The sequence below is a fragment of the Watersipora subatra genome, chromosome 3 (genome assembly GCF_963576615.1).
Source record: "Watersipora subatra chromosome 3, tzWatSuba1.1, whole genome shotgun sequence".
NCBI lineage: Eukaryota > Metazoa > Bryozoa > Gymnolaemata > Cheilostomatida > Watersiporidae > Watersipora > Watersipora subatra.
The window spans coordinates 74,237,702-74,265,592 of record NC_088710.1 but is presented as its reverse complement, the minus strand read 5'-3'; the positions used below and the strand labels follow the sequence as shown (position 1 = coordinate 74,265,592).

Below are 27,891 nucleotides of genomic sequence, written 5' to 3'. Positions count from 1 at the left end.
ATCAATTGCTATTATTGGTTAAAAAAATTGAAGAATTTTAACGTGGCGGTCAATGGTTTATTTTTCAACCCTTCTCCTAAGGGTTGAAAAATAGAGTATTGGGTCAAATAGAGGTGGCGTTCAATTAGAGGTTTTACGGTATATATTATCATCATTATCTTGTTTTTGGTACTACAGCGATCAAACATCTACCAGTTTCTACTTACCTTGCCACCCCAAGACCGACAATCATGAACACAGCCACCCACACATTGTTACAGGAGATGGCATTTCAGGAATTGGTCTCAGGTCGGACCATTTTTTGACCCCCCCAATCCCAACCCATTAACTTCGCTGCTACCATATTGAGGCTGTTTCAGTTTGTTCAAACAGCAGGGTTTGACCACATACTTTTGATATTTTTTAGATGGATTTTTCTGGTATACTGCCAGCTTTTATGGTGGAGCAAAAAGTTAAAGACTGGCTAGATGAGGATGTACCATCATTCGAATTTGCTGGTGTTGTTGTGGAAAATGCAAACGATGAGGCTGTTCTAATATGCAAAACCCAAGGACTCCTGTCGGGCATTCCATTTTTTGATACACTGTTTAGCAAACTCGAATGCCATGTGAAGTGGAATTATAAAGAAGGTGACAACATTGAAGTCATGTCTCGTGTTGCCACTGTTATTGGCCCTGCACGAAACATCTTATTGGGCGAACGTGTAGCTTTAAACATTTTGAGCCGAGCTAGTGGAATCTCAACTCAAGCAAAGCAAGTTTGTGATTTGGCAACTGAATTTGGATGGAAAGGCCAAGTGGCCGGAACAAGAAAGACCACACCAGGTTTTCGAATAGTTGAAAAATATGCCTTATTGGTGGGTGGTGTGGCACAACATAGAAACAGTCTATCATCCATGGTGATGCTCAAAGACAATCACATTTGGGCTACAGGAGGCGACATAACCAAGGTTTTTGTCCTACATTTATTTAAAAAATTGTATACTATTTCCAAATGCTTGTAAACATTATGTAAACATAATGGGTAAACTTGCTACATTATGACAGGCAGTAAGAATGGCAAGGCAGTCGTGTGGCTTCTCTCAGAGGATTGAAGTAGAATGTCGCTCATATGAGGAAGCATGCGAGGCAGCAGCTGCTGGATCTGATATTGTGATGCTGGATAACTTTGAACCGCAAGTATGCATTTTCTATTTATTTCTTATCAAAACAACATCTTTCACTTACAAAACTCAAATCACTTGCTTATATTTTAGACGGCATGCGAAGTGGCCAAAAAATTGAAAGAAACATTCTCTCATCTCCTTATTGAAGTTAGTGGTGGGATCACGATGCAAAATGTGTCAGCCTATTTCAGCGACCACATTGACATACTCTCAATGAGTAAGCTTACTCAAGGATATCCCTGTTTGGATTTCTCTTTGAAAATAAGGAGGGAAGACCGTGATCCAACAAATCCACAAGTTAACTCCACTCCTTCACTCAACATGACCCAGAATTAAATTGGTTTGGAACTTCGGCTGCACTACCATATTACATGCGGCCAAATTTTATTAGGAGCTCCAAAAATTTTCAATATCTTTTTACTTTAAAAAAGCTGAAAATATCGTAGTAGAAAGAATCGTCAGTCCAATGGAAATCACTTATGTAGAAAATATATAATGACACTAGTTCAACCGTGTTGGCTGGTTGCCAAGATCGCTGTTGATGACTCTCTACCATCGGACTCCGGACTTGACATATTAGATGAAGTCTATGAATTTCCTACAAGCAACAGAATTGTTTGCAGCCTCTGGTCCATCATTCACTCAAGTTTTATGACTTACAGGTGCAGTACAAAGTTGCTAATAAAAGTTCATCATGGTATAATTGCCAGTCACTTTTTTATTCTTTTCACAATTTTATCAATTGCCAGTAGTTTCAAAGTGTTCTCCTGATCGACAATCTTGCAAATACAGTAGACTCTTCTACAACGTATAATCTGTTCAAGGAACGATTACGTTATAAAGATTTTCCTTTATATGAACAGTAAAATAAATGTAAATTATTAATCCGTTCCAAAATCTTTCTAAACTCACCCCTTTGGCCAGGCAAAAAAAAACTAGACCTTTTATTTTGTTGGCGGTATCATAATTAGTTTACATTGACAAATTCTCTTTTTCTGATTAATTTCAATGGTTTTATAAACAGCAAAGTCGATTCTAGAAGGTAAAACTAATAACAAATATGTTATACATCTACAATGAAGCAAAAAAATTTCTACAAAAAGAGTGTTGTCTGCCTGTTCGTTATCTATCTGTATCCAGGGGGTCCAGGTTAGGATAAAAGACAACTTTCAACGATACTCCCTACTCGTGACATTTAGATTAGTAGACCGATGCTGTAACACCTGTACTAATCGATCACCTCGTATTGATTAACAACTGCACAGCTATCTATTTTCTGTTTTGTCGACACACCTAACGATATCTCACGAAAAACTAAAATGTCATGGATGTTGTATATTATACATGTAGCGCTATACACAGGTCGTTTTTTCTCACAAGTGCAGTGAGTTACCGTTTATATCGAATTCGAGAAGTTGACCCTACTTTTAACACTTTACATCGTGGAATTTTTTACGTGGTGCGAAGCAAAAACTTTGCATAAATTTTTTCCGTTATCTGGAATTTACGTTATAGGAGGGTCTACTGTAAGCCGATGTAATAAGGATGCAGATAAGGACTATGAGTCAGGCAACAACTATCAGGATTTACCATGTGCTGTTTTACCGCCTTTACTCCTGTTCTAATTTACATACCTAGCTTGTTCTGTAGTCAGTATTTTAATTCTCCTGAGAGTTTCATTGGTGTCCAGAGAAGTTTGGAGGATAAGCTTGCACTATAAAGGCAGTAAATTTGGCTCAACATAATGTAATTCACGCAAGCATAGAACATTTATATTCATGTAACTCAAGGTGTTTAGAACACGCGTTCAGAGAAAAGTTAGATTGGACCAATAATAGTACGCATAAATATATGGTAGAGTATGGAGAGCCATCGTACTTGGGAAAGGTGGATACATTGTGGGGAACTGTCCAGCAACAGGTTGACTACAAAAAAATAAGTGAAACATGTTAAAGCACAAAACAGGAGCAACAGATTTGAGGTGCATGATTGAGAGCATGTGGTTTAAGCATCACCACAAAACTTGGATTGATCGGTTGTCCGTGTGACAGAATTACAAAACATACATTGCTGCTTCTCATCACCTTATTGCTATTCTGCAACTTCCTGCCTTAAGAATCCGCCAAAAATCTTTTTTATTGCAAACTAGCAAACCTTTTGCTCAAAAGATCTGGCAGAAACAACTGCTTCTACATATCTGTAAGTTGCTGACATCGGTTGCTCTTTTATCTCTGCTCATTTCTTTAAATTGTTAGCTTGAAAACCATTATTGAACTCAATAGATGAACTATGGAAGAACCAAGGTGCAGGAGATAACCACATTTGAGCGGATACTATCTGCATAGTAGTTCTATCAAAATGGTCATATAAAAAGATGCCTGGCTGGCGACTTACTGAATGTAGACAACTGGTTGGGCGTGTTGAGGGTAAGAGGATGCTTGAGAAACCGCGTGAGATACCATTGGCGCGGAGTAGAACTGCTGAGAGGCAGGGGGAAAGGGGTATGCAGGATTGCTGCTTTGCATGGGAGCGGGTGAAGGGGATGGATTGTGCGGTGACGGCTGTAATGGAGGCTGCCCAGGTGGTTGCTGGCCTCCCTGTGTCGGTACCAAGCCTGGTTGATAAGAACCCGCTACAACATTTGAGATCTATCAGCAATGATCACTATATAATATCTAATATTAAAACTGCGAACATTGTGATGAGATTTTCTTCTCACAAAAACTGGTGACCAACACCATTTTTGATACCCACAGTAGGTTTCAAAGGCTCTGGAAAAGTTCATGACCTTTCATTTAGGCTTGTTATTATTAGTGTACCGAATGCATTTTTCCTATATTAATGTTTTCTTGGAGACGAAAGATCAGGTCCTCCTCCGTTCTGTCTGCGGTAACATATGGATGAAATTGGCTCTCACAATTAGACACACTTTTAATAGTTCTTGCCAAATTTGACATCGACAATTACGTTAAAACATCGGTAAAGGAAGTGTGACAACAGTGATTTATGCACCCCGTAAAAACTGCTAAGAGGCAGACCCCTTCAATCATTTGGCGAACTTGATCAGAGACAAAATGCAGGTCGATGACAAAATCTTGTTATTATATTTGTTTGTAGCTGACTATCTGCCTAATAACTGAGAAATTGAACGTTTCAAGCAACAATTATTATCTGTCATCCAAGACTTAAACTGTCGTTATTGATGTTATTGATACATTAGATCAGATAAAATATCACACTACTCAGTCAAAGTGAATTTGCAATGTACTTGTACTTTACTCATGATTGGATAAATAATATTAGCGGCATACTGCTAACAAATATCTGACAGACAGACATTCTACTTGTTGGTAAGTGTTCAAAGATTACCAAAATACTAGTCTACCATTTTGGCTGTTTCTATGAACAGACGTCGGGTACGGACAACACTCAGAGCTGTGTGGCACTGAAGGAGCTAATTGTTTGCAAACGCGATGTAAACAAAAGACTGACAATACCCTGCTCAAAAATTCATCATGCCCAAAAATATTGGTAGCTATGGCAATAATCCTTCACAATTGTGGGATGACTTCCAAAACACCTAGTTTATTTTATTTAGTTTAAAGAGTTTTATTTTGGTTTAGAACTTATTATGAACCATGTAAAACCATCGCTGTAATATATAATCATAATGAATGGGGACAAAAGTCAGCAATGTGTTGTATATGTCAAAGCTATCCGACCAACTTAATTAGAAATTCTTCAAAACTTTCAATTCTACAGAGTTGTTTGATTATTTGATACAGAGTAGATCTAATACCTGATATTAACAACCCTAACTGTGCTATCAAACATTAAACGACATATTAAATAGAATAAATAGTTGATCTATTACCTGATATTAACAACCCTAACTGGGCTATCAAACAATATACAATGGATATAATAGAATAGAGAGTAGATCTATGTATTACCTGATATCATAGACCTATTAAATATACTTAATATAGTTAAAGCACATAAATTACATAACTTTTTTATTGTATATTTCAATACATCAGAGTCTTGGCTTTCGAATGAGCTATTGTTTGCCATGGTGAGACAGACATTGGTTGGTGTTTATACGATTTCCCCAGAGCTCTACCGCGAAAAAGTTTACTGGCATAGTCTCGAAAATTGTGACGTCACAATTCTCATATTCGTTGTTGTGTGCTTTTACCGCTTATTTATCAACTACGATAATGACGCTAATGGCAGGCAAAGGTAGGACAACTCCAGAGAACGAATGAAAATGACAAAGGAATCAGTGTCATTAGTTCTCCATGTACATATTATTTCTATGATAAGTACCTCAGACTCCAAGAACCATACTATATTTTCCCGATGATATTATGCACTAGCTCTTTATTTTTAATGCGATGTTAAGGGTGACGACTGAGACTAATTAATTTCAAGCATTGCGTGATCTCGCGAAAGTGCGATTGACATTTAGTCCAAGGGCCACGCAACCACAGGTCATAATTTAATCGATGTGATTTCATTACCTTTATCAACGACAGTACACTTATTGAAGCATAATTAATTAACCCAGAACATGTGTTTGTATTGGTCGGGCGTTAGCACGATCCCGGGCATTGTTGATTATCTAGAATCCTGGTTTATTATTAGCGCTCTCCGGGTTTAACAGCACCGATTGTCACAGAAAAACGCAGCCTCAATGGCAGCGAAAGGGATCGACGACCTAAGGCTAAATGAGAATTATGATGTCACATTTTGAGTACCTGAACCAAGTGTTTTTTTGCAGGACGTACTTTTGACACCCCGTTTTTCATAGTTCTATTATTCTTTGTGTATTGAATATAGGCTCATTCGAAAGCCAAGACTCTGATGTATTGAAATATATAATAAAAAAATTATGTAGTTTATGTGCTTTAATACCTGATATTAACAACCCTAACTGTGCTATCAAACAATATAAGACATATTAAATAGAATAAATAGTAGATCTATTACTGATATTAACAAACTTAACTGTGCTATCAAACACTATACAATGGATATAATAGAATAGATCTATGTATTACCTGATATCATAGACCTATTAAATATACCTAATATACTTAATATAGTTATAATATACTTAGCATAGTTAATAGGTCTATGCCTGATATTAACAACCCTAACATTGACAGAGGTAAAATGCGAAATTGACTGAAGCACAAGTAATTTAGCCTGAGTAGAAGTAATGAAAGATGATAAGTGATGGATCCCGATATATACAGATCGATAAACTACATCAGTGACACCTGCCAGTACTAATCTTTACTAGTCGCCTGTAATAACTGACATGTACTACCTTCATCACCATACTGACTAACTGTATGCTTGTAAAAGACTGCGCTTATAACCATCATTATATACAAATGCCCACAATTATTTGGTGAATTTCTCATGTCTGTAGAAATTACCGATGATTGAATGATGAGATTTTATGATGGCAATCCTACCAGAAATGTGTTAACACTACAACTGACTCACATGAGCTATATGCTGTGTGCAAAAGTTACAGTGTACAAACCTTAGCCAAAAATCTTAAAAGTTTTTTTGGAAACTTGCATTCTTACATGTTTCATGTCCAGTCAGCACAGCATCCAGATGTTGCTGATGATATAACAAAGTTATATGTACTTCGTTATATGTCAACAGAATTTCAAACTAACACGCTGAGACAACATACAATATTATAATTACAGGCCCATTTAACGTATTCATCCGATAACTTTGTGTAAGTTTTACTACGGTACTTTTCGGACTATAAACCGCACCCCTATATAAGCCGTATCTGCTTTAATTTCCAAAAACCGATAATAAAACAATACATAAGCTGCACCTTTGTATAGGCCGCAGAACTCGGGACAGTGCTTTTTAACGCGGCAGCAACTTCGCTGTTTAAAACGGAACAGTGCCTAACGGCACTGTTTCGTATTAATCGACGCTTTTTAACCTAGTGCCTAACGAAACAGTACCGTTCGGCATTGTTTCGTATTTTCTTTTCCTGCTAGAGGCGCACTAACCGGAGATTCTGGTTAATGCGCCCTAGCGGCGAAAGAAAAAGCCACAGAATAGCTGCACACTTCTATAAGCAGCATGACTCAAATCGTCAGAAAAAAGTAGCGGCTAATAGTCCGAAAAGTACAGTAGATACTACGCTCAGGTATTACTAGATACTACGCTCAGGTATTACTAGATGCCACCCTCAGGTATTACTAGATACCACCCTCAGGTACTACTAGATGCCACCCTCAGGTATTACTAGATACCACACTCAGGTATTACTAGATACCACCCTCAGGTATTACTAGATACCACCCTCAGGTATTACTAGATACCACCCTCAGGTATTACTAGATACCACCCTCAGGTATTACTAGATACCGCCCTCAGGTATTACTAGATACCACGCTCAGGTATTACTAGATACCACCCTCAGGTATTACTAGATACCACCCTCAGGTATTACTAGATACCACCCTCAGGTATTACTAGATACCACCCTCAGGTATTACTAGATACCACCCTCAAGTATTACTAGATACCACCCTCAGGTATTACTAGATACCACACTCAGGTATTACTAGATACTACCCTCAGGTATTACTAGATACCACCCTCAGGTATTACTAGATACCACCCTCAGGTATTACTAGATACCACACTCAGGTATTACTAGATACCACCCTCAGGTATTACTAGATACCACACTCAGGTATTACTAGATACTACCCTCAGGTATTACTAGATACCACCCTCAGGTATTACATATTAAAATTGCAAGATCCTAACGATGGATAACGCTCAAAACTTGATACTCGTTGGCTCATCATCCAAGTGTAATATCTAGTCTAAACAGGCAATAAGCAATGGCAATCCATACCAGCATTAAATCCTGACGTTTGAGAATGGTGAGACTGGCTTGTCGCCCCTGTGTGAGGAACACCTGTGTGAGGCCCGGGAGGCGGGTAGGCAGACTGTGGTATCATTGCCTGGTGGAGGTGACCGGGTTGTGAGTGTTGTGGTTGAGGCATGGGACCCAATGGCTGCTGTGTAGTTAGCATCGGTGCATTTCCTGCTAAAGAATATACGCAGCTGGAATATCAGTCTTCCATTGACAACAGTGAACCTCCAAAGGTGTAACATGTCAGACATATATTAATAATGCCCCATCACGTACACGCACACATTAACTGCTACATGCTCCATTAACATATTCTTTAGTAATGAGTTCTCTACTTAACACCACATTATACATCTATATATATATTTCTCAACGTATGTCTGTCATATGTGTGTAGGTTTTCCGGTTATAGCTATTATTAGAACAGCTGAGCTGGACAACAATGCAGACTCAAAGTCATGGCTTACCGTCATTGGAAGCCTAACCTTATTAACTAGCTTAGTGGAATTTTCTATTGGCAATATGCCAGGCTACTAGCTTGAAAGGTACAGTTGTTTGACAAAGTTTTAATACCTTTACAGTTGCTTTTATTTCTCTCTTAATTTATTTCAACTACACGACACACTTCTCTCATGATATGTAGTTTGAAAGTTAGAATGCAAATGTTGTTATATGTTAAATACAAATCAATTTTCTGTCCAAAGACTTTTCTATTACACGGGCAACGCCGGGTGGCACAGCTAGTAAACATATATATATGTACATACATAAATATACATACACATACACATACATATATACAGTCAAACATGGATAACTCGCCCACGGATAGCTCGAACACATGGTTAATTCGAACTGTTTCTTTGGTCCGTTCCTACGTAATGATAAATTGCTATAGATAACTCGAACTGTTTTTTGCCCAACGGCCACCGAACCGGTTGTTATCGCTTTAGAAAAAAATCACTTTATTCCAAGCCATAGAGGAAAACCTCAACTTTTCGTATTTCATAGGCGTAGTTATTACCACCATCGGCAAAATATTTTTGTCAACGACTTTTCTAAAAGTTTGGTGAAATTTGATTTATACCAAACATCCGCTTAGCTATCGCTCTTCGGAAGCAAGGAAAGTGGTATTCGTTAAGAGCAACACTCCGAGGCAGTTCAATTAGAAGTTTTACGAGGTTTTACGGTACATTGTATATCACCTCACGCTTTTTGAATGGATACTTATTGAACGTACATGTATTATGTGTTTAGGTCAAACGATGAATAGTTTTCCGACGTTGATTCCGTGTTGAATCAACGTCGGAATGTTGAATGTTTAAAACGTCTTAAAAATTGTTGTAATTAAACGTATACGTTGTCTTAGCTAAAAAAACTATTCATTGTTTGACCTAAACACAGAATACGTTTGTATATTCAATAAGTATCCATTCAAAAAGCGTGAGTGATAGAGTGATATACAATGTACCGTAAAACCTCGTAAAACTTCTAATTGAACTGCCTTGGAGTGTTGCTCTTAACTGATCCCAGGTAACGTAAGGTAATCTTTGCATAAACTTCAAGAAAAATCGGCAAAATTGATCGTGGGTAAAACGCTCAAAAGAAAAAGATGTCTTTTCTTTTGAGCATTTCAATAACGATCAAGTTTTGCCAATGTCAATCTAAAAAAACGTCCTGGCAATAACATCACCTCAAACAACAAACCAATCTCAAGTGATAGAAAAATCTCTATACTTTTTGATAAAAATGTTTTAAACTTTACATTAGAAGCATTTAATTTGAAACAAGCCATTTATGCTTTTGATTTATATTATAGTTTGTATATGTACATGTATCTACTAATAAATAAGTAAATACATGAACTTGTGACAGTGCTCTGATAACTTGAACGCTCTGATAATTCGAACACTTTCGCTCGGTCCCGTGAAGTTCGAGTTATCCATGTTTGACTGTATATGTGTATATATATATATATACACACAAACATACATATGCATGCATATACATAAACATATACATACACACACACGCATGTACGTACACACACGCGCATGCACACCACACACGCGCACCATGCACACTATACACGCGCACCATACACGCGCGCACAAGCACACTATACAAACGCATACCACACATAACGCCCTCGGGTTACGATGACCATGTTACACAATTTTTTTCACCCTACAATGTAAAACACAATGACTTTTCACCTTCTTCATTCAAAATATTTTTTGGCAGTCGGTGAGCTGATTGCGTCGGAATAACAAATATGCCGATATGCTATTCGTTAAAATCCCTCACACAACGAATTAAATAGACACAATGCTCGCTCTCTCAGTTCAGCGTTATTCATTATTAGTTATTGTTAAAATGAAACCGGAAACTGTTGGGTGATGAAATTTACGCCGATGAAAAGCTGCAGTTCAGTAAAATAGTTCAAAAAATACATGCTAAAACTTAGCTTTAAAGGTTGACTGGTAACAAAATTCACATTACAGTTATGTTATATGAAAGGGAATCCAAACTACGGCGGTCTCGTGTGGCTACGATTTTCTGTTCGTTTTTGAGCTTTTAAGAGCTTGTAATCACATTTCCACATATTTGGCACCTACAACACAACAGAGTAAGACATGGTGAATCTTTTGATACCAAATAACTGTAATGTGAATTTTATTGCAAGCCGACCTTTAAGTATGTGTTTAGCAGGCTGAATTCATTTAAAATAAATTCCATGTTCATGTCAGACGTCTGTCTCAAAGGTAAGAACCCCCCGCCATTCGTACTGGACGTACAGTGCACCCTCAGAATACTAGTTTGATCCATTCCAAGATTGGCATCGTATGGTGAAAAAATCGTATAGAGCGGTATAGAAACCATACTAATTATATAATGCCGACATCATTTGATCAGAATCGTCAAAACTTATACAAATACTGTACATTAAAAATTAGTAACAAAATTGTATGTTAACCTTAATAACTATAATAGTTACCTACAGTAACTTTATGGTATTTAGTGGTTATGATCAGTTACTAATTTGTATACCGCTATATACAAAAATTTCGCCTTACGGTGTCAACACCGGAATGAATTAAAATCGTATGGCAAGGGTCCGCAATACACATATATATGTGTATACATATACATGCATACACATATATACACATACATATATACACATCCATACATACGCACACATACATACACACAAATACATATACGCACATACATATATACACATACATACACACACATACATATACACACATACATACACACACATACATACATATATACACACACATACATACACACACATATATATATATACACATACATATATACACACATACATACACACACATACATATATACACACATACATACACACACAAACATATGTACGTACGTACGTACATACATAAATACATATATACATACATGCTTGTGCAGTCATCAGGCTACAGTAGGTGCCTGGTGACTGCACAAGCATGAATTGTCATGTTGAGAATTATCATAGTTGTCATTAACAATATCAGGAGAGTGATGGTTTTATAATTTATTTTCAATGTTCCATAAGGTTGGTTCACACTATATTGCCATATCTCGGCGTTGATTCTACCGATACTTCTGTGATCGTCAATAATAACAATGTTTACACTATCATAAACCTATCAGCGTTTGCATCAGTGACGTAGTGTTGTCATCTTTTTAAATTATCGCAAAGATACCTCTTTCTTTTCGCATGACTGAAATCAAAAACCAGTCCCGCAGCAACGGTCATAAACGGAAATAAATAAATAATAAATCATGCTATTGGTGACCGCAAATTACCATCGCCGAAATGGTTCAAAAGTGGTCGTCGATGCTCGGCAAAATACCGGAAAGTTTAACGACTGCGAACTTTCCTGACGTGGCCGCGTTGCTTCTTCGATGCCACCGGCTTACGGTTCACATAATAGAAAATAAATGTCGAAAATAAAAGGCGGACCTACGGCGATACAGTGTGAACCAGGCTACAGTAACTTTAGTGATGACAGCAGCTGATGATTGAAGCCTGTTCAAACATTTGATGCACAGAAGAAATTAATTTTTCTTTTACTAGGCCGACAAAACATATTCAACGAAAAGTGAATATTCCGCAGCTGATGAAAACTCACCAATTGGTTGAATGAATTGCATGTTGTGAGGAGGACCCGGTTGGCTGTCAGTACCGGGATAAGAAGTCATCCTCTGCAACCGTTGTCCAGGATGCGGTGACATATACTAAGATAGATATGGAGATGTGGTACATATACAGGATGCAATGACATATACTAGATAGATAAGGAGATGTGGTACATATACTAAGATAGATAAGGAGATGTGGTAAATTGAAATAATCAGCAAGAGTTGAAGGGAAGTTGAAGAAGGCCTTCAGAGAACACCAACTGTTATAATGCTAGAGAAGCAAGGAAATGGACTAGATGCTTAGCCGTTCTTCAACACAAAAATAGACCATTTATAGGGTTATTTATGACAAAATCAAACGATGGACAAAATATTTTTTAGTAATTTTACTTTTACAGACTAAAAGGCAGACTCGGGCGGACATTTTTTACCATAATTAGAAAAGTATTGATGTAATTACACTGCCACAAAATAAAAATGAGAGATCAGTACATTTTTCCTGCAACGGACTAGTTTTATCAAGTTTATATAGGGTAATCATATTTTTCTATCATTTAAAATTTGAGATTTTAAAAATCAGAAATTTATCATGAAATATTGCTCTCCACTATACTTTCCCTAGAAATATCAGTTACAGCAGTCAGTCACAGTCACCATCTGAATCATCAGGTTCACTAATTTTGCTACTAAATGAGCACTCAAAGTTCCTATGAGATAAAATATTTGTAGCATCTTATGCAAGAAGTTGGGACATACTTTTTTGCAATATTGGCGATCAACATCTATCTTGAATATAAAACAACTGAATCAAAAAATTTTATTTTTCATATTTCTAGAGTTGAAACTAGCGTAATCATTGGTCTGATAAAATGACGTTTTGATAATTTTTGCGAGCAATACCACATGTCCTAACAACGTGTCAAGCGGGTTTGAAAGTGGCATCCCGTACAGAATACACGATGCTGCATGTCACTTGAGTGGCACACCGTAGTGGAACGGTTAAGTTGCTTTCACTAGTTGGGTGTAATTTTCACTTCAATCGTTTTGTTCATATCTCGAGAACTGTATGAGCTCTCATTGCTACTACTAGGATAAAACATGACAAGCTGTTTTTGATGTGAGAGAATTGACCTTTTTTTTAAACAGCTATCTGATCTTAATCACAATTGACAGACTACCCAGAGCACGCTAAGATGTAACTCCTCACCGCTCATTACTTGGATTCATCTTCAAAAGATTCGCTTACCAAATATGGTGGTGGGTATGGGGTGTGGGTCAGCGGTGACCCCATGGCTTGTTGCGCAGTCGGTATCTCTGCATTTTTATTTGGCGCCTGAAGGACTGACACAACAGCTGTTTTGTTGGATGGCTTGTAGGCTGCCTGCTGCTGTGACAACTGTTGCGGGGGCGGAGCCATGGGTTGTTGTTGCACTGGCTGGGATGGCGGTAAGGATGCAGCCGGCGCAGCCATGGGCTTCTGTAAACATGAGTCATACTTAATGATGTGCTCAAACCATCCCTATTACAGGTTTCCCAAAACCCAAATAAAACACTGTATACAATACAATGATCACTATTATGAAATTGTTCACAAAACACTTCTTCGATTGACAAATGACCATGATTCTTACCACAGCACAGACGAATTCCTTAGCCTCAGGATTAAGGGTACTCTTCGGTGTCTTGACTTCTTTTCTGTAAGTATGTAGAGCGTATTAGCAACTAAATCCTATAGGCACTGGTCTAGAACTACTTGTAAATATAAGATTGCTGACAACAATTCCAAGCCATGAGGTGGGTAGAACTCACTTTTCAACTTCAGGGGCACTTGGAACTGACTTGTCAGCCGAAGGGAGAGGAGAAGCTACGGACACGCTGCTGACAGGAGAACTGGGAGATGGGGTTGCGGCTGTGTCAGCCTTAGAAGTAATAGCAGCAGGAGCTGGAGGTGTAGCAGCAGCTTGGGAGTGCGCCTTAGACTGAACTGGATCTGCTTTAGACTGAACTGGATCTGCCTTAGACTGAACTGGATCTGCCTTAGACTGAACTGGATCTGCCTTAGACTGAACTGGATCTGCCTTGCTCTCCACACTAGTCAGCCGTTGGTCCGTAGCAGGGCCAGCTGGGTTCACACTATTACCATTCTGTACAATCCACGAGCATTTTGATATTGATATTGTGACAAGCATTTTCTGATAAAGCTAAGATATTCATATACTACATTTGAAATATACATCCGCCGAGACAGTAACATGCCTTGTACAATAACAATTCAGCTCCAAGTTTTCAAACAGACATAAAATAAGTGCATGTATAAGAAATTGCAAGAGCAGGCTTTTTACAAGTTCTTACTATGTGACAAAATCAAGCAGAGGAAGTACGGAATTGTTGATTTATTAGCATTACATACGACTCAGTTATTGCATCATTCATGGATAGCTTTGCATTAGATTACAGGTGTAATCGGGCTACAACTAGGAGTTATTGCCTCATGAATAAATTTAAACTCGTTTAATAAACATAAATCATCATTGTTATAAGTAGAAAGCAGACTATACATACAGCTTACTCAGGAGCTATGCTATGAACAACCCTTATTACAGCGACTTTCTCTGTCATCCGAGTTTTTTCAGCGCTTTATGCATGCTTAATATTTATAATAAAAATCAAATTTACAGACAAGTGCACTGGATGCTGTATTATAGAGCCCAATGTTTCAGGTGCAGATAACTTCAAATCTAAGTCAACTATGGACTGCAGTTGATAATCCTGAGTAATGTGATATCGCTACAATTGCAAAGTCACCAATGTTACTAATAATCTAATGACTTCAAGCTCATTACCGTATCACACACAAAATAACATTACACAGCAAAATTCCAATTTTTTGTTCCACTTTTCAGCATTAAGTTTATATTATGTTTTAGTTTACAGCAAGTTTACCATTTTAGCTTTTATAAGTTCCCAGCATAAGTATACAGCATTTCAACATTTTCAACAGTTGTAATTGATACAATGGCCAATAAAACATTGTACAGCTTTGAGGGAGATGATATAGACTAACGATGTGAAGAGATTTAGCTAATGGTAGACAAGGCTTCAGAGTTATTCTCACCTTAAAACTAATGAAAGGCAACTTTATAAATTAAAAAAGCAGAAAGCCAACAAAAACAGTCGATAGATTACAATAACACAATAATTTAAAATGGCGAGCATAGTTGTGAGTAACAAATTTTCTAAATAAACCCAAACTGAAATAAACCGACAAAAGTCAATATATAGGTATACCTCCATTTTGAATTTTTCATTCCAGCGCTTCAGCTTTGCCACTTCTACAAGAAAATCAACTTTATTATCAGGATATCAACGTGCAAAAAAGTATGTGCAACTTTTTGGCATGAATAGTCCTGATACCTGTTAGCCAATACACCTTTATTAGGGAAATTAATGCTTTCCCACTACACCAACCTAATCGGATTAGCGCAATTGTCATACGGGAGCAAAAGTTGACAACTTGCATTACAAAACCTACCATAAGACGGTGGCAGTGCCGTTGCCTTCGATTTGTCAGACATGGATCTTGGATGCGCGTCACGACCATTAACTTTTACTGACTGGCTAAGTGCTTTGTTCGAATGGGTGGGCACCTTATCTCTTAATCGACTTGGCAGATTGTGTCGGCTACAAAAAAGACATTTTCAAATTAAAATAATCAATTGTGTTATATATTTGGTTATATGATATTCTGGGACATTGAACAATCAGTCAAATAACTATCCATCATATCCAAACACACCTGCCCTTATGGACAACATAAACACACCTGCCCTCCTGGACAGCATAAACACACCTGCCCTTCTGGACAGCATAGACACCCCTGACCTTATGGACAACATAAACACACCTGCCCTCCTGGACAGCATAAACACACCTGCCCTTCTGGACAGCATAAACACACCTGCCCTTATGGACAGCATAAACACACCTGCCCTTCTGGACAGCATAAACACACCTGCCCTTATGGACAGCATAAACACACCTGCCCTTCTGGACAGCATAAACACACCTGCCCTTCTGGACAGCATAAACACACCTGCCCTTCTGGACAGCATAAACACACCTGCCCTTATGGACAGCATAAACACACCTGCCCTTCTGGACAGCACAGACACACCTGCCCTTATGGACAGCATAAACACACCTGCCCGTATGAACAGCATAGACACCCCTACCCTTATGAACAACATAGACACACCGGCCCTTCTGCACAGCATAAACACACCTGCCCTCATGGACAGCGTAGACACACCTGCCCCTCATGGACAGCATAGACACGAGGAAAGAAGATGACTTCAACAAGACATACCATCTAACGGTATAATGTAAACCTCTTACTCACTTTGTCGTTGGAATATGTGGACGTGAAACAGCGCTGTATCTGGATTCTTCATCCCGCCCATCGCCATTTTCGAGCTCAGCATGCCTTCGAGATGTGCTGTCAGATTCAATACTAGCTGCCATACGATCAGCTGCTTCCTTCTTTTGCTGAAAGCCAGGAGAGTCGGCGGATGGGAGCTTTGTCGTATAATTTTCTTCATTGAAATTGGAGGCACCGCCAAACTTCTCCTCGTGAGCTCTAGAAATGCGAGGAGCGTATGCTTAAAATAATACTGTAGCATGCGCCTAGACGCTAATGTAGTTGAAATCAATACAATAGTTGCAATAATAAAAACAACGGCAAACTCATAAATGCACATGGTGAACTCGTACTTGAACATTTTCTCTGGTGTCCACGGTGATTCAGAATCGAGCTCTTCGAGAGGTCTTTCTAACGCGCTATCTGATGATTCTAAAACATACGGTGTGAGTTCCCTCGTCTTTGACATACCGTTCACTTGGGCTTTGCTTATAGCCGAATCAGTGAAAGAATCTGCAAATCAACAAATGTAGGTAGCTTATCACTCCTGCTCACTCCTAAGACAATTCTGTGAATGTGATGGTAGCAATCTTTGCTCTAATATATAACAATCAGAGTGGCGTGACAGCAAATCAGTAAACGAGAGCATTGCTAACGGGTTCAGAAACCTTTTGTTTATTTGTGGATTTCCGCCATAGTGTCCCGAAGAGATTATGGGAAGTTTGGCAGAAAGCTAATAATTGAAGGCCTTGACACCCTGCTAGCAATTTAGGGTGCCATACTTTGCCCCTGTCCAAACATAATTACCTAATTAAAATTTGCACTGCTCTCACTGGCTGTCACTGAGAACTGGCTGTCATTGTAATAAGAAAGGATTTGACTAGTCGTTTGGTGTAGATTACATAAGGAGAGAAATTATAGCTGTAGTTAGTATGAAAAAGAATGCGGACACTAGAGAGATGAAAACAAAACCGTAGAGAGAAAGAGAAGGAAGCAAAATTGTCTGGAGTAATACCATTGACACGGAATCTTGGGCTGGCCACGACAACCTATAGCCTTCTTATCATCAGCGTTCGCATACTGATGTTTTACCAAACTACACGCTACACTCAAACCTTGACTCATAATCACCTCTACTAACAATTCTTTTACATACAACCTAGAGCAAGTATTTGCCTAGACATGCGAAGTAATTTCCAACATATGACATCCAAGATGTCTCAAAGCATTGTAATTTAGTGAGTGAAAAAGCTGGATGAAACTGAAAATAATACGAAGGCAAATATATAGATTACGGTAATGTTAATTATATCTAGTGTAAGTTACAGTAAATGACCTCACATATTTCTACCAGACATTCTATCACTGACCCTATGCATTGTCAAGCCTACATTTTAGTTCGCGTGTCTGTACGATGAAGAATAAAAACCTTTTACAGATTATTAATTGACTAAATTAGGTTTTACTTGTAACTAATCATTTAATATTTCATACAGCGCTATATAATACATCGGTTTAAATGATATGTATAATTACATTATTTTTGACTCTAAAACAAGTTAAGCAACATACACTGGACTCTTAGAGAAATATTTAAAACAATGTCAATGTACAATGTCGACGTACGAAGGAAATAAGAATAAATTAAGCTCGTATGTTGAGGTTTGGCTCTATTCAGTTACTCTCAAATGCATTAAACTTGAGCATTCAACTGCCACCCTGTCCCACCACACATTTGCAAGTGATATACAAATTTCATCCAATTGTAAGGTTCAATATCAAATGACTACAGCGTCCATCACAATCAAGTCCTGATCTCGGAACATGGTTGTTTGGCACATGTGTTACATAAAATAGCTCTTAAACAACTTTTATAATATAGGATGATTTCCTATTGTAATGCCAATATTTCCGATTAGTAAAACAGCTCACGAGATTTTTTTATAGTAACGATATGACAAATATGAAAGATATGTACAAGTATATTCCTAGCGATAGTAACCAGTAAATTAGAAACACACCGAGTTAGAGCTAATAACTTCACAGACTTATACATCTTCTAAGTTCCAAGACAGGGGCGATAGGGGCGCCTCTCGTACATCAATTGCTACTTAGAAGCTACAAACTAATTTAAATCTAGCAAAATCTTACATTAACCACTTACAAAAGAATGTGAACCTTTTTGACCACAAATCTGCTAGAATTGTACAGAAATTACTAATTAATGCATTTTATAAGAGATCCAAACAAGTGAAGCGCCAGCTCAATAAGAAAGGTTTAAATTGAAGGACTGTGATCAACTTTCACAAGAATTTCAGGGTTTATAATCACAATGAGCATCAGAACCCGGACGTTTGAAATGGAGTAACTCTTTCAAATAAGTACCTAAACACTAAAAATGGACTCGGATTTCTTCAGTCTAAAAAATAGAAAACATTCGAAGGGTTGTGCATCGGCATTCTGTAAATCTTAAGACTTACTATCAATGATCGCTCGTTGAATAAAAAGAGACACTTTACTGCCAACTCATAAAATGTGAATACCTGCCTTCATTCCAGACACGCTAATTAATCAAAACTCAACGAGCAGCGATCCAGTTACATTCAACAGGGTGATGGAGTAATACGTTTTAGTGTTACCTGTGCAATACTCCCTTTTTATTAATGTAACTGAAGGTAGATACAAAACAGAGATGTAAAAACGATCGTCACGTTTTTTAGAAAGAGCAACATACATGTCTATGCATGTTATTAGCGCACGCAGAGTGGCGAACCTAATCAAACAGGCTTCAAGACACTCAGTCAGCAGGCCGCAGTTAGATTTCCAATAATATTGTAACAGCTATATTTCAACTAGTTAATGCCATTCGCATTAACACAGAAAAGTCTAATATGTGGAGGCAAATACCACTGCAGAGAAGGTAAACAACTCTAAATATCAATTGAACACAACCCTCCGTCCGCATTACCAGCTGGTAGATAAATAGCCGTGGTATGTAGAAACATGTAGGTTGTGAACATCTAAGCGTCAGAAGTTAACTAAGAAACTGGAGAAGAGATAAGTCACTAACGTACTAACCTACCAATGAAACTGAAGAAGGGACAAGTCACCAACTTACTAACCTACTAATGAAACTGCAGAAGGGATAAGTCACTAACTTACTAACCTACTAATGAAACTGCAGAGGGATAAGTCACTAACTTACTAACCTACTAATGAAACTGCAGAAGGGACAAGTCACCAACTTACTAACCTACTAACTGAATTACTTTCAGAAAATTCCCTGACCTGTTTCTCCATATTTGGTGTCTGCATCGATGGCATCCATACACACCAAGTCCTCAAAACTGACAATCAGCTTGTCAATCAAGTTGGTCTTTAGAGGCAGCCGATCTTCCTTATCGGGGTCGACGAGATGCGCGCACTCTATTACGACCTCTAACTGAAAGGAAGAAGAGGGTGCAGGCCAGTAGTATCATTCTAGACAGAAAGCACCCTCCATTGTCCATTTATGCTATTCAAGCAAACTTAATGCAAAGTCACAAGCGCAGTATAGTACCAACTACAAGCATCTATTGTCTTTTATTAATAACAAGTAATAGTCTTAATAGCTGCTGTTCAATGGGTATGATGTAACCTCCGTAAGGACGAAGGGCCAACTCACCTCTGAAGAGAAGGTCTTGAATATTCCCTCATAGCACTTGCCATTTTGAACACGAACATTCACAGTGCACCCCTAAAATGGGATAATAATTCAAAAGCCCTGCATACAATTTGGAAAATATACAAAGTTTCCTAGTGCTATTTCCTATAGTTCGTATATCATGTGACTCCCGGTGTTAGGAGCAGTAAGTACTAGTGCTAGTGACACATCAAGGCATTTACCAACATAACTCTTGAATAAATCTCAGTTGAAGAACTTTGTACCATTGGACGATTCCTTGGTGCACCGGTTCAATGCCGTTTGTTGACGAACAGAATAATGTACGTCTTCTGAACAAAGTGAATGTAATCTTGCAGTACACAGTACATTAACTTTGAGCACAGCTCAACCAGTAGTGATAACACAATCCATTTCTCAAAATATTTTTTTTTCTATTCATACTAGACAAGCTTTTACCCGAGTTGTACAATCTCCCATACAAGTTATGTCTATTAAAAAGCAAAGAGTCAAACACTAAATAATTGTTGCCCACGGAGTCATATTTACACATAACTCGCTGTTGCTGTTATTCCTAGTAATGACTATTGGAGAGATGCGATTCTAGACGTTCATCGTTCGTTGTGGTATGAACAGCCAAGTCATCAATAAGAAACTGTTTGCAAAATATTTCAAAGGAAATGTGCTTAACCAAAACAAATAACCGGCTAGCATCGGAGGGTATAAGCTATGTAAAGAGAGATTTTGACAGTTGCATTTAATAAAGCTTGTCGCCGCTTTAAAATGCAGCCTATAGTAATAAAATCAAATGATCTTGCTGTACTACTTACTATCCAATCGGAAAATAATTCATATGGTGATCACAGTACAACGAATCTCATTTCAAAAAGTTACATTAGTCTGGGTTCTTGCTTGTCCTAATAGTACAGTCCATACAAATCTGATATTATCACAAAAAAGCTTTGGCACCTGCGACAGGATGTTTTTAGACAACTCTTGTCTGAACAGCATCTAAGGAAAGACTGATGTGATGGTTTAGCAAGCAACTTATGATGAATGAAAATGAAATATTGAGAAACCAGATGGAAACTCATTGAGAACTACATGTATTTGTTAGAACAGATAAATTGGCTAGCACGCAAAATGCTTTACGCAGTAATTTAGAACAACAGTTGGATAGCAGTATGAGCCTGTATAACAAATATTTTGTAATGTAGCACATACAAACTATTTGCGAGATAACAGGAAACATTTCCGACTTGCTTCTCTTATTTAGGAGGCAACCAAGCATATACCATTGTATATACCATTATATATACCATTATATGTTATATATACCATTATATATTATATATACCATTATATACTATATATATACCATTATATATTATATATACCATTATATATTATTATACCATTATATATTATATATACCATTATACATTATATATACCATTATATATTATATATACCATTATATATTATATATACCATTATATATTATATATACCATTATATATACCATTATACATTATATATACCATTATATATTATATACACCATTATATATTATATATACCATTATATATTATATATACCATTATATATTATATATACCATTATACATTATATATACCATTATATATTATATATACCATTATACATTATATATACCATTATATATACCATTATATATACCATTATACATTATATATACCATTATACATAGCATACCCTTAATATCAGTCTTATTTAAAATAACACATTTTGGATGGAGAGTTGGGGCTTATATAGGCTTATATAGGATTATATAAGGCTTATATTATATAAGGCTTATATAGGATTCACTTTCCATGATTCTCGTGTGCAGAAATACACAGCAGAAGGTTGTCAACTTTCTATAAAGGTGATTTTATTGGGAAATGTGCAAAATTTCATAGGAGTGAGTTTACAAGTTTTGCATAGTAGCGAAGTCTAAAACCGTGGTTACACAATGGCCGAACCGACTTAGGTTTGGTTTAGAGGTTGTTTTACCTCGGTTCGGCTAAGCCACATGTCACACGGCATCTGAAGTCGCTTCGCTTCCTATATACCATACGCATGGAGACAAGACATTGTTTCATTGGTAGTTGTTATGTATTTGAGCTAAATATTTCTACTGTAAACAAAAAACTTTGAGGAACATGTGATAATTATAATTATGCAACAGATTTATTAGAAGATCGTTCAGTTGCTCAAAATAAATCACTCGATACAAAGATGTTGCCAACCCTTCCCATCAACAAAATTATATTTTTTGTTAACATATGAATGTTTTTCTATGCTGAGTACATAACAAACAAAAACAGTCTTTATCATAGTACAGTGGTTTTACATAAATAAATCAGTCAACGGTTCTTCATCAGGATGAGTATGACACATTACTTTGATTCTACGCGAAAGAAAACCACAACCATTCTCTTACATTTATGCAAAACTTGAGTGCAACATCTTACATTTATGCAACATAATCACAAGTCCAAGTGAGCCTTGTCGTAAATTGCTTCATGTTGTTTATTTAACGAAATAAAAAGATCGTCCTATTTCTTTTTTAACTTTGCTCACGCGCACGTAAGGAGAAATGTGACGCGTGCTCGCTAGAATTTTAACCAGCCCATAAGAGCAAGGGTTCGGCCATGAAAGTTCGAGCAGGATCGAAATGGTTCATTTCGGCCAGAAATGTCTTTGGCCGAACAGCTTACAACTGACTGCGACATCATTTTGCGTCGTTTACTTTGTTTTGGCTCTTGTGTGACCACCCCTTTACAGTGATGTAACCCGCGATGAAACGTTAATAATCCAATAACAAGGAAATAATTCTCCAAAATTTCCAAACTGGCTATTAAATGTCGTAAACCTGAAAATATGACTACAGCTTTGACAAGGGGTTTTTGACAGAACAAGTCGTGGACAAAGGCTGTAGAGAGCCCCATTGTATCATTTGAACTACTATTACAACTGGCTAGTAGAACTAATATGAACACACTTACCACAAGTGTTGTGAGATGAAATGTGAAGCTAGGGTTCTTGTAGACACCAGCTATCTGAAATGACAATTTAGTAGGAGTAGATATGAAGTTTGCATAAACCTTCAACAGAAATCTACTTGTACTCAAACCTAACTGATAAATCAATGGTATCCTAGCCATAGACTAATTATTTACACAGATGTAGAAACTCAAAACATGAGCTAAGCTATGATATGATTCCTATGAAACGTGAGCAGTGATTCAGTATAACGCTTGCAATACAAACACCCAACTCCATATATCCAAACTCAACTAATGCAGTTCTATTAAAAAAGCTATGCAAATTTACCAAACAAACATGCTTTACTAGTAAGTCTGGTATTGTGTAAATTTTGGCAGGCTACAAAAATATCATACCGGTTAACATCACAACGACAAAAACTAAAACTAACAAATGTACAAAAGGTACAAAAGTAAAAAATGTTAAAGGTTGACTTGCAACACAATTCGCATTACAGTTATTCGGTATCAAAAGATTCACCCTGTCTTACTCTGCTGTGTTGTAGGTGCAAAGTATGTGGAAATGTGATTACAAGCTCTTGAATGCTCAAAAACGAACAAGTAATCGCAGCCACACGAGACCGCCGTAGATTTAATCCCTTTCCAAAATGGCTCAAATGGGACGTTGTTGAACACGATGTGCTTCTGTTTACACTTTCATGCAACCTCATTCGTCGAAATATTTTCACAAATATACTTCAGGCATTCAATAAAACAATGTATATTGTCCTTACGCGTCATTTTCATTATCATTGTAATGCTGTCACTTTGAGCACTGATATCTCAAAACATAGCCTAAAAATTAGTTTAATTTTTTAACCTTAGCTCGAAGGAGTGCATATCATCTTCTGATAAACATGAGAAGCTCGTTGGTCACCTGTGATAGTCAAAAAATGCTGCAGAAATTGTTCGCGCTATTTGGCAGGAAGCATGGGTCACATGATCAGATTACGACTAGATGACTAGACCAAGCTGCAACGAAACTGTAAAGTAACGAGCATCTATATTTATTAAGGACTTTCTAGTAGAACCCGAAGTGTTTGTCATAAACTAGTGCTACGAGACGTTTTAGATTGAGCCTTTTATTGCTTTCATTTCATGTGATACCATCATGTGACAAAACAATAACCGCGTCGAGTTGAGTACGTCATCGAAATAAAGGGATTCCAACATACAGCGTTTTCGTGATGGCTGTGAATAATTGTTAATTTTTTAGCTTTTATGAGCTTGTAATCACATTTCCACATATTTTGCATTTACAACACAGCAGAGTAAAACATGGTGAACCTTTTGATACCAAATAACTGTAATGCGAATTGTGTTGCAAGTCAACCTTTAAGAAAAAAATCTTCCCTTTGCCACAAAAACGCTAAGAAAACCTAATGAAATATAAATACAATATAAGCAGCTAATACCAAAAAATGTACCCGATGGCACTTTGCATTTACTTTGTATTGATAACGAATTGACTGTAATTTTCTGATCATATTTCTCATTTGTTATTCCTCTACATCAAAAATTCATCTACAAAAATAAATTTATGGCTAGTCATGGCTACACATCAAGAAGTATTAGCACGCAAAATAACTGTTTCGGCATGGATGTAGTTTTTACTAACTGCAAAAGTTGATCAAACACAAACACGTTCTGACTACGAAAAGCACAATCCCTAAAATTGTGCAACAGCACAATCACTTATTACATGGATTAGATAAGTTATAGCTCATAATTTGACTGAAATATTTGGTTTATCACACAATTTACTTGAAAACATTATTTTGTCGACAAAAAAATGCTACAGTGAGATCATGCAGCTAAAATAATTCTTGCAAATAACCTTCAACCTTCATGCAGCCTTTGATAAATAATAAAGATCCTGCAAGGTTTTCTCCTGAACAATTTTAAACAGAGAAGTTCACAGGCAAATAGCTATCGCTTTTGATTTGTTAAAGCGTTGTCCAATGCATACTAAACCCGTACCTATCGCCCATGTCGCGCTTGATCAGCTAAATTAAATATGACTGTTGAAATATCTTGAGAAAGAGAGACACGAAAAAGCAAAGGATTACTGTGAATAATTCCAAGAGTTAAACTTATTAAATCCATAACAAAACAATATAATTATTATTACCAATGGCCCAACATCATAGAAGGATCACATCAACCAAAGTAAGTACCTACTAACCTCTACATCTTGGCTTCGTGATTTGTGATAGTCAGGTGATCCAGATCCTCTGGCAAAATAAAATGCAATCAGAATTCTCAAGTGCAACATGGCATGCTTGTGGTTAATTTATACTTCATTTCTCTAAATTGCCAGAAATGCCTGTACATAATAGTATACTACCCTATCCTAACCTGTTGGTATCACCAACATGGTGTGACCGAGGCTGCGGATTGGATCGTGGGTTCCTACGAGCAGCTGCACTGCTCATTCTTGTATTGAACTGCTAACCCTTCTTTATTAAACCATTACCAGCCAAATGTGTCGTCACCACGAGCGCACTCCAGTTGACAAAATCTGTAACAAGAACCACACAACGCTAAATTAACATAGAAAATTTCAAGTTATCCAAAACGAACTCCTCCATACCTATATCTATACAGTGCGCCCTCGCCATACGGTTTTGATCTGTTCCAGGGTTGTCTAATCCCTAATCCTCAGTTTGAAGAGATCGCAACTCCAACTTTGCTGCAGGTTTTAAAGGAAAAACATTGTTTACCTATTTTAAGCGTTGTGAGAAGATTTTCGACGAACAGCATATCGTCATCTTTGTCCTATCGAGGTAATAAGCACACCAACTGCCAAATTTGATTTTGAACAAAAATTTTGCTGAATTCAAATGGTGAAATAGGATTCATATGGCGAGGATGAAAAACCATCGTGTTCTACTCGTAAGGCGGAAAAATCGTATAACAGGGACATCGTAACCCGAGAGCGCACTGTATGGGCAGTGACAGTTCTCATGCAGCGTCAAGTTTTGAAGAATGCATATTCACAATATGCATGAATATCTGGGTTTCAAGTAATTTGTCATAGAAGTAAACACACATTAAAATCACGGAGGGCAAATTGCAGGAGCACAGTTGCAGTAAATGTCCACTGCACATTAAAGAGTTGTAATGCACTGCAAAAATACTGCGTATCACACTGCAATGACGCCGTAATGTTCTAACGCGCCGCAACCCTGCATATTAGCTATTCATACTACATAATAGTATGCCACTCTACATCAAAATAAGTAAATGCATCAACAATTTAACATTAGACCAGCAATACACACAAAACAACATACATCAAACTTGATTAATCACGAATCAACTATTATTATGGGTTTTTGGTTATTTTGCTAAAATTCTATTGACCGAAATACGCATTTGCCAAAAAGCCATTTGTCGAATTTGAAGCCTTTCGTCGAGAAGTATAGTTTTAGTTGAAAATTTAGAATATTAGTCGAAAACCAGTAGAAAAATATTTGACACACAATTTTAATATGCATACACTCATATGTTGCAGAATTTTTATGAAATTCTGCAACATATGAGTGTAATAATACATAAAAGTACAGCGTATTGTGTGCTCCTGCGATTCAAGAACGATGTTGCTATGGAAAATTAGGTTTGTTAAAAGCTACCACAACTTTACTGACATGTATGTTTATTTGTTTTACAAGCTATATGTAGTAAAATCGTTTAAAATGACATACTTTTGATGTTATGGCTAAGCTATACGCATACTTTTTGGAAATAGTAGCAAGATGATAGGCTAGTTATAATGCAAATTTTTTCGATACTCTTCAATTTCGACTAATAGCCTAAGAATTCGACTAATAGCCTGTCGGCAACAGCAACCATTAGCTTTTCGACTTAGCCACCATTTATCTTATTCACTCAAACATTAATTAGTATGAAGCCAAAGTTAAGGGAGATAACAAAAAAAAACAAAGTTTTATTTAGATACTTTTGCATAACGTTTTCATTCCGAATATCGATAGATGAATTGTGTACAAAAAATAAACTACATTAAATAATATGAATTAAGCGTCTAGATCTCATAAATAAATCTGCATCAAGATCAGCTAAATAAATCTGAAACAAATTGTGAATCTCATGCATGGAATCTATATACCAGCACTAAAGACAGCGATGATTACTTCATAAGATTCTAAAATAACGATACAAATAAATTTCTTTTATTTTGCAAACTGCAAAAGATCACTAGCATCTAATTAGTGATGACTGCAAGTAACGAACAGCATAGCAATTAACGGTAGCGACGGTAAAGGAGATTCGAAATATCACTCCGAGCGCGGTTTAACATTGGTTTACTAATTGCATAATAAAAGTTTTTATCTATCGACATTATATCAAAAAGGTACATACATATAGTGTTTGTTTTCGTTTACTGTCAATTGATTTAAAGCGATCTTCTCAATGAGAAAAACAAAACGAGCAATTACAACATGGCGA

General features: G+C 37.0%; 2 protein-coding genes across 3 annotated transcripts; one reads left to right on the top strand and one right to left on the bottom strand.

The window, feature by feature from the left end:
• LOC137392264 (nicotinate-nucleotide pyrophosphorylase [carboxylating]-like) lies at window positions 1-1,868 on the top strand. Its single transcript, XM_068078932.1, has 4 exons — window positions 1-288; window positions 407-949; window positions 1,047-1,178; window positions 1,256-1,868. The coding sequence occupies exons 2-4, from the start codon at window positions 407-409 to the stop codon at window positions 1,499-1,501; spliced, it is 921 nt and encodes a 306-aa protein (XP_067935033.1). The 5' UTR covers window positions 1-288; the 3' UTR covers window positions 1,502-1,868.
• Window positions 1,627-27,891, bottom strand: LOC137392263 (ataxin-2-like protein). Of its 2 annotated transcripts, none has more exons than XM_068078930.1 (19): window positions 27,805-27,891; window positions 25,780-25,942; window positions 25,607-25,655; window positions 23,383-23,436; window positions 20,357-20,428; window positions 19,981-20,134; window positions 17,046-17,205; window positions 16,675-16,911; window positions 15,808-15,956; window positions 15,564-15,607; window positions 14,085-14,419; window positions 13,907-13,970; window positions 13,522-13,752; window positions 12,266-12,371; window positions 8,079-8,273; window positions 3,560-3,797; window positions 3,044-3,090; window positions 2,800-2,879; window positions 1,627-1,763 (listed from the first exon to the last, which is right to left on the bottom strand). In XM_068078930.1, exons 2-18 carry the CDS (start codon window positions 25,854-25,856, stop codon window positions 2,842-2,844), a joined length of 2,250 nt encoding a protein of 749 aa, XP_067935031.1. In that variant the 5' UTR covers window positions 25,857-25,942; window positions 27,805-27,891; the 3' UTR covers window positions 1,627-1,763; window positions 2,800-2,841. The 2 variants fall into 2 exon arrangements, with proteins under 2 accessions (XP_067935031.1, XP_067935032.1); XM_068078931.1 differs by having other exon boundaries at window positions 8,079-8,270.

Excerpts from the sequence above, each read along its gene's own strand:
- LOC137392264 (XM_068078932.1), top strand. The coding sequence starts at position 407 with ATGGATTTTTCTGGTATACTGCCAGCTTTTATGGTGGAGCAAAAAGTT. Across the intron at positions 950-1,046 it reads CAGGAGGCGACATAACCAAG|GCAGTAAGAATGGCAAGGCA; the intron begins GTTTTTGTCCTA and ends ACATTATGACAG. Across the intron at positions 1,179-1,255 it reads TGGATAACTTTGAACCGCAA|ACGGCATGCGAAGTGGCCAA; the intron begins GTATGCATTTTC and ends CTTATATTTTAG.
- LOC137392263 (XM_068078930.1), bottom strand. The coding sequence starts at position 25,856 with ATGAGCAGTGCAGCTGCTCGTAGGAACCCACGATCCAATCCGCAGCCT. Across the intron at positions 16,912-17,045 it reads ACACCAGAGAAAATGTTCAA|AGCTCACGAGGAGAAGTTTG; the intron begins GTACGAGTTCAC and ends TCGCATTTCTAG. Across the intron at positions 2,880-3,043 it reads AATGTATCCACCTTTCCCAA|TGCAAGCTTATCCTCCAAAC; the intron begins GTACGATGGCTC and ends CTGCCTTTATAG.